The sequence below is a fragment of the Ixodes scapularis genome, unplaced genomic scaffold, assembly GCF_016920785.2.
Source record: "Ixodes scapularis isolate PalLabHiFi unplaced genomic scaffold, ASM1692078v2 PGA_scaffold3__209_contigs__length_174095766, whole genome shotgun sequence".
Lineage (NCBI taxonomy): Eukaryota > Metazoa > Arthropoda > Arachnida > Ixodida > Ixodidae > Ixodes > Ixodes scapularis.
This window is the reverse complement of record NW_024609868.1, coordinates 42221480-42235404: the sequence shown is the minus strand read 5'-3', so window position 1 is coordinate 42235404 and position 13925 is coordinate 42221480. Positions and strand designations below refer to the sequence as shown.

General features: G+C 45.9%; 1 protein-coding gene across 10 annotated transcripts in view; it reads right to left on the bottom strand.

Annotated features, from left to right (window-relative positions):
- Positions 1 to 13925, bottom strand: part of LOC8028448 (collagen alpha chain CG42342) — a 420040-nt gene that overhangs the window by 37938 nt on the left and 368177 nt on the right. For all 10 annotated transcript variants that reach the window (XM_040503858.2, XM_040503852.2, XM_040503854.2 and 7 more), the window contains 3 exons: positions 11940 to 12029; positions 3062 to 3106; positions 2946 to 2969 (listed from right to left, as the gene is read on the bottom strand). In XM_040503858.2, the coding sequence (XP_040359792.1) occupies positions 2946 to 2969; positions 3062 to 3106; positions 11940 to 12029 (159 nt within the window). The remainder of the gene's footprint in view (positions 1 to 2945; positions 2970 to 3061; positions 3107 to 11939; positions 12030 to 13925) is intronic.

Sequence of the window (13925 nt, the reverse complement as noted above, 5' to 3'; positions counted from 1 at the left end):
TTTGGAAGACACACAGTTACGCGCTATAAACATGTTTTTATATCTTTAAGTGGCGTAAATTTTTATGAAACGATATATTCCTAAAATTGATCCATTTCTAACCAGAACCAAGTCTTTAGTTGTCATCACTACCACCACAGGGATGTCACGTGAAGATATCGCGTTCCTCATTGCCTGTTGCCGCTTCAAATGTCTCCGAATTGCTCGTCCGTATCAAGCCGGACGCGATAACAGTCATTCGTGTTGTAGCGCGAAAATCTGGGGAAAGCTAGGGAACAACTCGCCAAGAACACTAAGATTGCTGGGGAAATTTCCCCGCGTCTGAAGCGGGCCTTATGCGGAGCATTGTTCCGGACTGAACCTTAAAGGCTGTGGCCTCACGGCTCCTGAGCACACGGAGATTCGTTTTTATCTCGAATGATAGATACTTACCAGTCTGTCATTTGGTCAAATATCTAATCAGTGCTTCTTGGAACGAAAGGTTTAATAGATACACATAATTAAAGGTGCAGGAATGAGTATCTCATTAATCATTTATTAATATGCAACTTCCAAGCCACTAACGAACCTCACTCATGAATCCCGATGAAGACTGACGGGTCCGTGTTTTACTCTACCGTATTGGCTTAATAACTGAATAATACGTAACTTCCGCCCCACAAGCGCCCCTCACTCATTGCACAGACTAAGATTGACAGGATGTGCTTCCTAAAGTGTGCAATCCGCACCGGGCACGATGGCACGATTATCGCGAGAGAGCAGCAGTCGCTGGGCCGGCAGAAGCTCAACGTGCGTGCGGCGTCCACTTGCGCAGGCACTGCAGGCACATTGGAAGGGAGACGGCTTTGATCTTTGTGACCCCGGGAAGTGCATCAGACGGCGGACCGCCCTTAGAGTGCTGATTTGAAACTGCTCTCCGAGGTCTGCTCGCATTTATGAGCAATGAGTGATCCTCGGGCATTCTTGAGCAGTGAGCGTGTTATTAGAGAAATATTTTATAGTTCGTTTCTCCTATAACTCGGAACGTAGCCGATGCAGCGAATCGATGTGGCCATTCAAGCAGCGCTAAAACTGCAATGTCACGGCCTTCGTCGTCTATGAGTGCGAATTGCTCTCCGCGGCTAAAACAATCAAATGCACCGACTGCGTCGCGAACTGGCGTTTCTTGTCTGTACGTCTGTGTTTATGTGTATTCTACGCTTTGTCTGCGCTCTGACTTGAGGTAAAATTAAGTGTACGTGTATCTAGAGAATCTGATAGACTTAAGAAAGAATGACACTGGCGAGTACATAATAAGCGAGAGAAAAAAAAAGATGAAAAAAAACCTTAACGAGCATTACAAAAGCTTAAATTCAGTGTGAAAATGTAAAAAAAAAAAAAAGAAATTAACCCAAGGTAAAAACAAAAACGAAAAAACAGCACTACAACACACGCATGTTTTACGAGACTGGTACAAAGTCGCTTCAGATGCCGTTTCACCGATCCCAATCACAGTAATTCATGTAGGGCCGCCGCGTCTGCGTACACGTAGACACATTCGCTTTTGCACTTGTGTCTGAAGACAACTAAGCACCCTTGCTCTAGTTCAGTGCCTTCGAGAAAGTTGAAAAAAAAAACATAAAAAAAAATGCTCAGCATTTTTTTTTTTCTTTTTGTACATCGGTCAGGGCTTTAACAATATTCCCTTAGACAGAGTTGTGTCCTCTTTTTACCTTCCTGTTAAAAACAACGTCGTTTTTTTTTTGTTTTTTGAGGGAAATAAAAACAACGACGACGTATCCTCTTCTTTTTTTCTTTTCATAGCGACTGGAATGTTTGGGAACATATGTTAGAAAGCAATCGACTCGTAATGGTGAAGCCCCCCTTTTTTTGGTCATCTTAGATACTTATCGTCTTCATTCGCGCACCAGAGATAAAAAGGTCTCGCTTCCGCCGTGCGTGATGATTTTGACGGTCACCGACAACTTAAGAAGGACGGGGTGTGACTTATGACGTTCACGCTCCCTGCTTCCTGATTGGTTCTTCGGAGTTCTTATCGAGTGAATGTGGCAATTCTATTGGCTACGGAGCGATAATGAGATGCTTGGAATTCGCCACACCCTGGGTTTCTCAGGCCGTGAGTGACTATAATGTCTCTCTCTTTCTCTCTCTTTCGATGCATCGTTCCACCTTGTTTCGGCTGTGAGAAAGTTCAGATCGAGCGCTTTCGAGCTTGCCTGCCGCAGGATAATCAAGATTAGGCATCGAAAGTCACGATTGGTTACGTCCCCACGCTTTCAAAATTGAGAATTTTTAGTGTTTGGGCTGTTTTTACCCGTAATCACTTTTATTTTTCGTGCTTAATATTTAGCGGCTTGTTTCCGCCTATTAAGTTCATTAAGATTTCAGTCCCTCTACTATAGCACTTCTCACTTGAAATAGGTTACGTGTAAGTTTTGATCCGGATAAACAATTAGTATCTGGGCACCGAAGCTCTTGGTCCAGACTCAATAAGTGCTCCGTATTGGCAAGAACCGGGTGTACCAATTTTTATAGCAAGTTTATTTTAAGCTAAAATTAGCGTGGTAACCTTCCAATAAAATGATTGTAGCATTTGTAAAAGTCGGGTGATAAGCAAGATATAATTTTCTTAGAAAACCTTAGTAGCGTTTACGCGGGCCCTGTTTACCGTCCTGATAAAACGTCCGTGGTACTATACTTTGTGTTTTTCGATCCCATATTTACATTTTTTTTCGTTACTCTTGTTTCATTTCAATTTTAACTCCGCTGTCCAGATTATCAAGGGCATATAAATACATATGATGTGCGCGCTGCAAGTATATGATCAAACAAACAGATGTATCTTCCTTATGTTTAATTATTGTTACCAACACGCTCGTCTTGTACTTAATGTTCTCTTCGCCGATAAAAAATACCTACACTAGAAATGTTTAATTCGCACGTACCTGTTTCATGTAGCGTACCGGTGGCTGAAAGAAAAAATACAAGGAGCCCGCATTGTCAAGAAAAGGTCCACGACAGTCGATTGCAGTCAATAGCAGCTTATATTAATATATCTTACGCCGTCTCCTTTGTCTCCCTTTTCTCCTTGGGGACCAAGCTTTCCCTGCGAGGAAAACAAAAACGCATCGATGAATCTTCCCTAAAACAAAGGTGTCCCAATGTTAGTAAGGCCGTGACCCTCATCATTGGGTACAACCGTGCGAAAGCACATATGGTTGTTATCAAAAGGTTATTTTCTGGAGGATCAGACGAATAATGACAAAACACAGTCGGAAAATTTCTCCCCTAATACAGTTGTCAACTGCGTCAACTTGCTTATATATATAGATGGCTAAAGCGCAGTTACAACCTATTGACAACTGTTGCGCTAAGTACAACCTGATGCCAAGCGCGAGCTGGAATACGAATATTCGTGACCCTACCATTTAGTTATTTACAGCGGTGGTAACGGCTACAGAAGAAGCTTGTCGCGTTAACAAAATGCAGGCGTCGTTTGCGTTGTTTGCCCGAAGGATTGAAAAGCTAAAAAAACAACGACTTAGTGTATGATTCGAAATTCGCATCACTGGGCACTTTTGAAGATTTGACACCACTGCCTGAGCCGTGCCAGTTGTCTCGATTTTGGTACGTCGCGCTCACTTTAACAGAGAAGGAATACAGCGGAATTAGACATTCTAATCGTGTTTTATTAGCGTAACTGGTACCCGTTTCAAGCATCACGACTGAATCCGCTCTCCAGTGGCCCTCTTGTTATTAGCTGTATAGTGCAAACTTCACAAAACTTTCGCACGTGTCGGAAGCTGCTAGCAGGATATGAACAGTATCAAGCACGTCTGCTCTGCGGCACACCATACTTCGCCCATCCTGAATAGTTATGCTCTCGAGCCCCAGCTCTCCGGGTTCATCGTATTTATGTGCTCAGCTCTAGAAACGTCTATGTTTCGGCCTGAGCACGGCCAACGGAATGCGACACCCCGAAGAGCATCCAGAGACTCGATTCCCAAACAAGGCTGGTATATCGTTTCGCAGAGAGAGACCTCTCGGGCTAATGACAGAGGCGCGGCGACATCGTAGCTCGCAACGACATAATTTAGCCGGCGTGTTCTTTATTCTTTAATTCCTACCTTAGCAGAGTCCTTGCTTGTTTGTGGCGCTTGCTCGTAATATACCATGTTTCGTTTTTTATGTCGATGTTATTGTGGAGTGGTAATTCGGTAGGAAACGGTACAAGTGGCGATCAACTACACCCTTATCACCGAAATTAAGGTTAAACCTAAGCAATAAAAAAAAATCTTTTTTATGTATACAGTATCTATAATTATGGTGCCTGGCACGCCACTCCGACTGGTGGATTTATCGCGTCTTTAATTTGTCTTCTCGACTTCCGGCTGGTGACGTCATAGCTGCGTAGCGTTCTCGATCGCCGCGCTCCTGGCGGTGGTAGAGCAGTGGAGATGAATACGGCAGACGCCTGGTTCGGCTGCAACTCGCTCTGCCGCCGAGTCAACAGAAACTCTAGCAGTCACGGCAGGGCCGTACCCAGAAAAAAATTTCGGGGGGGGGGGGGGGGGGGGGGTTTCGGGGACAACGTTGGTCATTTTGAAAATGTCTATTGTCTCATTTTCGCCTATGAATCATGTGCATCGGTGGCATATAATGGAGAGTTATAGCAAACCGGAGAACCGGTCCCGGTTTGGTACCCGGTAGCCGACCGGCGCCACTGCGCGTGCGCAGAGGTGGAGATTAAAATCGGCTGGCTGCAAGTGCACCGACCAGGGCCGTACACAGAAAAAAATTTCGGGGGGGGTGGGGGGGGGGGGGTCAGAGACTCAGAACCCCCTAACCCGCCCCCCCCCCCCCCCCCCCTGGTTACGGCCCTGAGTCACGTGGTCGAACGCCGGGTGCAATACCGACCGGATCATGAAGTTTGGTACAGCAGGTGGTGCCGTCTGATGCGAAACTATTCGCAAGTCCGAAGCGCCCTGTGGCCGCATTTATATCGGGCCCGATCTCGAGCCCTTGCCGCCAACACCGACGCAGAGTTTGAGTCCAATGGTTCGTTGACGCGGCTTTTTCCCCACGAAAATTGCCCTCTTTGGTCGCCAGCCGCAATGACTAGCAGCCAACCAAGGCGCCTCTAGCTCACTGCCCTGAGGCTATAGCGACGGCCGCGTGTCTTTTTTGTTTACGACTCTTCGACAATCGACCGCCAGGTTCCGACAACCCGGAGTTATTACTCGACGGCTCTAAGGACGCATTTCGCTGCTCTTTAATCGGCGGTCACACAGTTAACACATTGTACAGAAGACAGTCCGGAAACACTGTCTGAGGCGTGTGTCTTTTTCGTTCTGTCAGAGTAATTATGCAAAAAAAAAAAGCAAAAAAAAAAACGCATCTTTACGTGGTGAATGATGTTGATTGGGGCGCAGCTCTGGTGGTGCTTGTCTGCGTAGACGCTCAGCCGCAACCTGCCGAGTTTTGCGTTCGTTTTCATCCATGTCAAGCTGCGGTCAAATGCTCAAATGCGTATATAACCAGGTTCCATACCACACATTCTCTTTCTGACATGGATGAAAACGAACGAAAGGCTCGGCATGCTGCAGCTCACCGTCTACGCAGACAAGCACCACCAGAGCTTCGCCTTTATCAACATCATTCACCACGTGGAGATGCGTTTTTTTTCCCTACACGAGCACGGGAGCACGTGCTCACATGCTCGTGAGCACGTGAGCTCACGAGCAGGAGCACGTGCACCCGACGGCGGACGGACATACGGACATGGCTATTGGGCAGGAGATCGAACTATAGGGGGAGCTTTATCAAGCTTGTCGTCCCCACAGCCCGGTGTTTATTATACTCCGTTTCACCTTATGTTGTACCGCAAACAAGGCTAGAAGCGCGAGCTCATAGCATTGGGAGCTACTGTTAACGCACGAGAGCTTGTTCCGCCGAGTTGTGCCCTAGAGCAAGGAGCTCGCGCTTGTAGCCTTTTCTGCGGTACATCATAAGGTGAAACAGAGTATAACACAGAATAACAGTGAAATTAAACCTCGCCATGCACGGTCTGGACGCGAGCGCTTCACTCTTACCAGTGCTTTGGTTGCACGAGGAGCGGCCATTCGAATCGTCACCATTGATATCGCTGATGAAAAACAAACAAGAAAATTCGGTTTGTTGTCCCCACAGCTGAAGCGTGCCGCCAGAGGCGTGACTGTTCGATCTCCTCCCCAATAGCCCTAAGGAGCTTCGCCCCTAAAAAAAAAACAAAAAAAAAACCACGTCTACAGACATGTTAGGGGTACACATATGTGTGAGGCAAACATGTTTCGGAAATGCTCCAGGTGTGTACGTGGATAGTTTTGTCATCACGTCTGCAGTGTCATGTACTGGGTCTGGGTCACACCAGCTTGTCATATACAAACAACAGTCTACAAACACGGGTCACCGCAATGTCCGTGGTTCGAATGCCGCCTGCCGAGTTTTCTACTCCAACCCATTTCCATGCGGCGTTCGATTCAAAGATCTCACGGTGACTTGTGTTCTAATCTGTTTGCTGGCTGTCTTTTGTACGACGTATAACCGGTGTGACCCTGGCTCTATGGAACACCCACACCAATGTGCGTCGAGGTATATACGAAACGCTCGACCGCACGCACTACTGCAGCCGAAGATGTGCCTTAAGCGTGTTTCACATGCAGCGGTTTTGGCCCTAGAGCGGCGCGATCTCTTCCGTCGCGGCGCTCTGGCCAGCACCAGCGGTTGAGCAGCACGAGCGCCGCGACGGCAGAAGTCGCGCCGCTCTAGGGTCAAAATCGCTGCATGTGAAACACGCTTTAACCGCTCATTCACACTGGAAGCGGATCCGCGTTCGCAAAGCGGTTGCGAGCGCAGTTGTATAAAGATCCACTACAATTGCACGCGCTCTCGATGACATCAAGTGCGCGTGCAATTGTACTGGATCTTTATACAACCGCGTTCGCAACCGCTTTGCGAACGCGGATCCGCTTCCAGTGTGAATGAGCGGTCCGGCCGGTTCAGACGCTTGTGTTTGAGTGCGCTTGACTGCGTTGCGTTGAGAACCGAAAGCGAATCACCGGCACATCTGTGCTTCGTATGAAGCGTGGAATCCAATTCAAGGAAACATCTTGGCACGCGACATCAAAAGCAGGGATGTCTTGGTTTGTCGCCGCCGCAACGCAGTCAAACGCAGTCAAACGCAACTGTCTGAACCAGGCTTCAGGCACCGTTCTACGACCGCTGCGAGTCTAAAACGCTGCTGTCCGTAGTATCTAAATTTTTTTTGCGGTCACGGCGAGCCGTCTGCTCGAAGGACGAGACGTCGCCATCTTATTTTCCCTTACAACACACCTCACAACATTGTAGGGAAGCGAATATCGGCCATCGTTTGCCGACAAAGGACGGATCTTTTTAAAAACTAACTATTTTACCTCATAACCTCGACGACGTCTCTCCGACGACAGATACAACTATAACATACCGTATTTGCTCGAGTAATAGCCGTGCTGGTTATGTGAAAACAAAGCCCGTGGGTCTGCTTTCCCGCGGAACACGGGGACAGTGAATCACCGCGATCGGCAAAAATATGGCAGCGATTTACGGAGAATCGTGTTCTCGGGGTCGTTATTCGCTGCGTTTTTTTTATGCTGCATTTTGCAGAACGCGAGGATTGGCTGTTCCCGTGTTCTGTAGAAAGGTAGATGCGAGGACCTTGTTCATAAGAGGAGCGGACCCCAAAAGTGATGACGTCACAACACGGTGCTCCGCTCCAAACAAACCTTCGCTAGGGTCGTTGTTATGGACAACTGCTGGGGGCTCGACAATATGTTAGAAATTGTCTGGTAGAAAAAGTAATTTTTTTGTAAGCATTGTGTCTTCTCAATATTTAATCATCTAATCATTCTCTCAGAAGCATAAAGCGACGACAAAAGCCCGTAATAAAGTTTCAAATCCGGTTTTGCCTTGCAGACGACACGATGGCTTCGCGCGTTCAGTGGTTCTTTCTGGGGGAGTACGCGACTGCGTTGAATGAAGTTGGTGACCATCGACAAAACTTCCATTCTCGGGATCAACTTTCGATTAGATTTCGAAAGTTTTCCCACTTACCCCGCACCTCCACCAGAAATGTCGCGGATGGAAAAGACTCGATGAGCGTAAACTGAAATTTCAGGTTTAATCGGCGAACTTGTGCAAGAAACAAAAAGAAGGAATGCGTCGAAAGAGCAGCAGCGTGCGTCGCCGCGTCGGCGTGACAGCTGGCTCGAGAGAGTGTGAATGTGCCTCGGCGTCGGGAGAATCTGAGGGACTCGGCAAAGCTCACGCTTGACTCTTTATCTACAGAATTTCTCCGAAAACAATTTACAGGTTTTTTTTTTTTTCACCGCAAAAATAAATTATTTATCGCCGAACGCTCACCTCCGCCCACTGTGTAGCGCTGGAGGTTCGAACCAGGTGTCAAAGTTTTAGCACGAACCGATATTTTATTTAAAAGGGATAAGCGATTTTCTGAAAGTGTCAATGGAAAAATGGTGGTCGACGGAGCTCTCGAATACATAGAGCTCTATGGGCACCAAAACCGAAAACGGGCGGAAATGGGCCCCATTTCCCCCTAAAATTTCCAGAAAATCACTTATAAGTTAACACAAAATCAGTTCGTGCTGAAAATCTGCCATCTGGTTCGGACCTCTAGCGCTACCTTTCGGCGGAAAATGAATGTTCGGCGATGCGTAGTTTATTTTTGCGGTGAAACAAACGCTGTAAATTGTTTTTAGGGACACTCTGTACTACACTCGGCATCCCGAACAATCGATATAGAATGTTGGAGACTGAATAGGAAAGGCCATTTTGGCGTCTTTCTCTTTTACCCCCGAAGTAAAATTAAACACGAATCTTCTAGAAGTAGGAAGAAGCGTTCCTTCTCGGTCATGCACGCGGCAGTATAACTTGTCCAATGTAGGTTATACATCGGGTAAACGAAGGAGCTTATCCAGCTCCTTCGCTATTTGAGGTCTTACTTAAAACTGAAGAATCAGTTGGAATTTTTTCTCATTGCGATGATTATAAGCAGGTACAAAACACACAGATATTGCGAGCCTCAAAAAGGAAGTTTGGGGTCTCAAACCGCCCATGTTAGAGTCAAAATATTTACTCCGTCATTGCGTTTATCATGCGTTTGTCGTCTGCAGCATGCAGGCATCTCGAGACTTCTCGAGGACCGGAAGTTGTTGTCGCAAATATATCAGAATCCACCGATTTTCGACAATCTTTCGTCCTGGTTAGTGTGAAATCTAGGCTCCCAATGTCTATTCTTTTTAGGCGACTAAACTCAAGGTCCGATTTCTGACCGATCGTTCTTTCAGAGAGAAATTCAGTCCCATGTATTCGTCCATAGCAACTCCCCTAGCAACGGTTTGTTTCGAGCGGTGACGTCACACGTATGAGGTCAATTAGTTAAGCAGATACAGCGATTCAACCTCCGTCCCAGAAGCTACACCTCCTACACACGCTCTCAGATCAAAAAAAACAAAAAAAAAACAAGGACGTTTTGCACGAAGTTGTTCTGACAAGATTTGGTTGTCGATGGAAGAAACGACGTTTATGGTGTTTGAAATGGGTACGTCTCGATACAAATAATATAAATCTAATCTAAGACGCACCTACGTTAGTGGTAGTAGTAGTAAGCGTTTTATTGGAAAGGAAAACCTACCAAACGCAGGAAGGGTGAAACTAGTCAAGTTCCGCGAGGAGCCGGACGTTTTTTTTCTTTTTCTTTTTATACTACGATTTTTGGGGTGAATACGAGTATAAATAACGAGAGGGCTGGAGTTACTACGTCAGCTACAGGAGGCCAGCGCGCTACAGACTGGACACAAGCGTTACGTCAGCTTTCGGCTGGAATTCGTGTCCAATCCGCGACAACACGAGTCCCAACCGAACGCTGACGCTGCACTCGTGTCCAACCAGGGCCCCGCCGCGCTGGCCCCCGGTTGATGACGTAGAAATTGTGATTCTGCGGCCTCGCCATCCAGGGGGTACTTCTAGAAGTGGGAGACATCGAGCGAAAGCCGAGAACGAAGTCGGTGAATAATAATCGAGGTTGAAACTTTAGCCGTTTGAGTGTCCACTGAAATTATGGTCCATTTTTTACCATAGAGGCTTCGACTGACCTTACCAGAGAGCTTTGTACGTTGCACATGATCCTAACCGGAGACGACGGACGACAAAGGGGACAAGGGACAGGCACAGTCGTCTTTTTACCCTAATTTTTGTTTTTACCTTGATTGTTTTTGCGCTTACTCTTACCTTGACTCTCTTTACTCTGATTTTTTTAAACGAATACTTTTTATCTGAAGATTAGAATGGAGTGTACCCAGCAATGTCAACGTTTTTTAATCCTTTCTTTTTTCGTCCAATGGCGATTTACTGCCGTCTGTCTCCTGGTGAATAAAACGTGGCCGCGTTTGAGTATTCAGTTTGTCCTCTCTGTTTATTTTTTTTTATTTTTTTCTACGTTTCAGTGCCTCAGATGTAGCATCTCCATCGGCTGTCATGTATTAGAAAAAGAAACGAAAATATACGTATCACACAAACAATAGCAAAACAAACGTTGAGCAGTAGAGCCACAGAGATGCGACAGTTTCGACACGTCACGGCGAAGTCGTTGGACATCGGCGCCGCGTTCACGCACCGTGTGGTGTCCGAACAAACATCAGTTCTATTCCATGTTGTTCCGAACGATTTTGTTCCTTTTTTTGTTCCGGAGCGCGCGAAAACGCTTATCCCGGTACGAGCTCGTGGCATTGACAGTGGTATGACTCCTTTTTTTTTTTTCTTTATAGGCCATTTGTTTTGTTTTTTAAAGGCGCGCGCAGTCGGCATTGCGTACTACAAAAAACTCTTAGTTTAGAGCAGGTTATTATGGGCTTTTAGCAAACTGTTACCGTCTTCCGCAAACCACGCTACCGGAGCCCTCGGAGGATGCTTCAAAGGCTCTGATGTCAAGTACGCGGAACACGGTAACGGTTTGCTAAAAGTCCCTAATTAGGGAGTTGTCGTAGATCGTTTCCGCTGTCCGGAAACGTTCTCCGCAACCCGCTTCGAGATCCGTGACTCTGCAAGCAAGGCTATAGCGCCACCGCGCAGGCGCAGTAGGGACGCGTCTTTGTTCCAGAGAGCCGAAAGTGGGAAGACGGTCTACAAAAACTCCTTACTAACGCTGTGGCGGACGTCCTACATCGCCAACTACAACTACCACAACATTAGCAACGGACGTCATTTCAGTGGTGAGAAGAGCCCTTATCAGCTATCGCAGTAAAATGATCCAAAACGAAGCGTTTGATGACGACCATACGAGACAAACGCACCACGCTCGCGCGTTTCTTATTCTTCGAGCCGCGCACAGCGCAACCAGTACCATTTTTTTATGGAATGTTTAATCAATTATCCCTACAACCTAGTACAATCGTAAAAATTAAACTTCGCAAATCACTTCAGAACACTTACAGCAGTGCAGGCTACAAGTTTTCATGTAGCGCTTCTTTTTTCTTCAATCTGAAAGGCACCTTACACCTCCTCCCACTCCCTTAATTCTCCCCCCTCCCCCCTCAAAAAAAAAAAAAAAAATAAATAAATAAAAAAAGATCACAAAACAATTTTTTTTCTTTTTTAACGAAAATACCGTAGTTCAGCATTTACGTCGCGAGACAGATTTTGAGTTAGCGGCAACTCCAAAACACGCTTCTATTTAGAGGCGTGGGCCCAAGAAAATTGCACAAATATCCTTTTTTTTTTTTCGGTGATACTTAGCTTTGCAATACGCGTCCTATCTAGGCACTAAAACTTTTCGTTTTATAAAGTTCAACGTCCCTTTCAACAAGCCCCGCCCTTAACCAGCATAGACGCGCACAGATGAAACGTACGGGAGGTCCAGGCAGTCCAGGTAGTCCCATGATGCCGGGAGGGCTCGTCTCCCCGACGCTGCCTTTCTCCCCCTTGGCTCCCGGATCGCCCTGCAGTGTGGAACAGGGAACGGGCGGGTCCCGAGGAATTCCGGCACAGTCGTCGTGTAACCGTCGCGAACGATTTGTGCTCGCCAACCTGGTCTCGTTCGGCCTCCGGAATGTCCTATAGCTCTTCTTTTTTTTTTTCCTTCCCTGATTTGAACAGGGCGTTTTTAAGCCGAGGATACCAACAAGATAAATGAAGCTGAATTCGATCGGTAAACGGCAAAAATAAATAAACAAAAACTGGCAATGGCTTTGAGGGAGGAAACGTACGTCTGTTAAAATGGGATCCCCGAACCAGCTTATTTTACGGAAGGAATGTTTAAGGGTGATTAAAACAGATCTAGTTGCAATCGATTCGACCGCAAAAAAAGAAAGGGGAGTCGTTTGTTCTTGCTCATTGTCGTTTTTATTTTCTAAAACTTTTTTTTTTCTTTTTGTGCGGGGCGGGGGAAACGGGGAAAGTCGGATTCCATGTCTAGTGGCCCGAGGCTGAATCGATCGTGGTTGCATTCGCTAATGCGAGCGAGCGGTGTATCCTCGGTTTTTTTTCATTGATTCCACTTGTAGGCAAGGATGGCGCCTGTTTTATGATCTAGGTTTAACACAAAAGTGTTTTTTTCTTCTTACGAGTTGCAGTCTGGCCATTTTTCAACAAAGCGAAGTGTTGACTTTTATTTCAAAGCTTTACATGAAAAGGGAAAAAAAAAATAAGATGTACGGTTTATATTAGTCGGTATGTTGTGCCTCATTTTTTTTTTAATAAATCGAGCGCGAGCTTTACACAGTAATAATATTAACAATGTCTCGGATGATGCGATGTTGAATATAGTACTGTGTTTCGAGTACTCGAGTGTCTGGACAGAAGTGTGTTGTACGAAGGGATTGATAGATCGTTGTCGCTTTGTTTTCGCCGTGAGTTCTTTTAAATTTTTCGGTAAAAGCGCGTTTAGAGTCACGTGAATACGCGATCCCACATTAGCTCACATTCGCCTGGCAATATATATAGCAAATAGTTGCTAAAAATGCTATTCTATAGAAGTTGCACTAGCAAGAAGTGGCAAAAAGAAGCACCATGTGGGCACACGGGTTATGTGTAGGCTAAGTTACATGCTACGGGATTTTATTTATTTTGACCTTGACCTTGACCTTGACGTTAAAAAAAAGATGCAAACAAAGAGAGGTTACTTTATGGTGTTTTACTATAAGGCACCTCCATTTCGGACTCCACCTCGACGTTCCCACGATACGTTGAATTACACATAAGTTCAAAATATGCTGAAATCGGTTTCGAAAAGATTTCCCGTGCTCGTTTTTATTTAAATTTAAACTTTAGCGTTACGCACAACTGTTTTTCACTTTCCGCAGAAATTCGTGCAGCATTTATAAAACCATGTTTCCAATTAGTTTTGCTACATTTGCTCTGTCACTTGTCACTTTTAGTGCACCACTAAAACTGACCAAAAGGTTTTCAAGGCTCAACTCAAAGTTAGAGAAAAGGATACAGCACGGCACTTATTTTGCTGAACTAATATGAGATTTTTTTTAATACCCATTCTGGTCTGGCACGACTAGATACTAGAGATGAAAATTGTCGGAGGAATACACAAATAGGCAACAGTGGTGCACGGGAAAAGTATCCACTACTTTAAAATTACTTGTTGTTGGGCCAGTTGGTAACTAACGTTTTGAACCATGATTAAAAGCGCTAAAAAGACGAACACAAGAGAGACAAAAATGTGTGAAATCCCCCTAACCTCTGGAAAGTCTTACGTTGGGCGAACGGGAAGGTGCACTAATGACCGTTTGAGGGAGCGTGCACGACATTTCAAAGACAAATGAAGGCACATTCGCCCACGCACTGTAGGGCCTGCCAATGTGAGCCAAGCTTCGGTGACACCA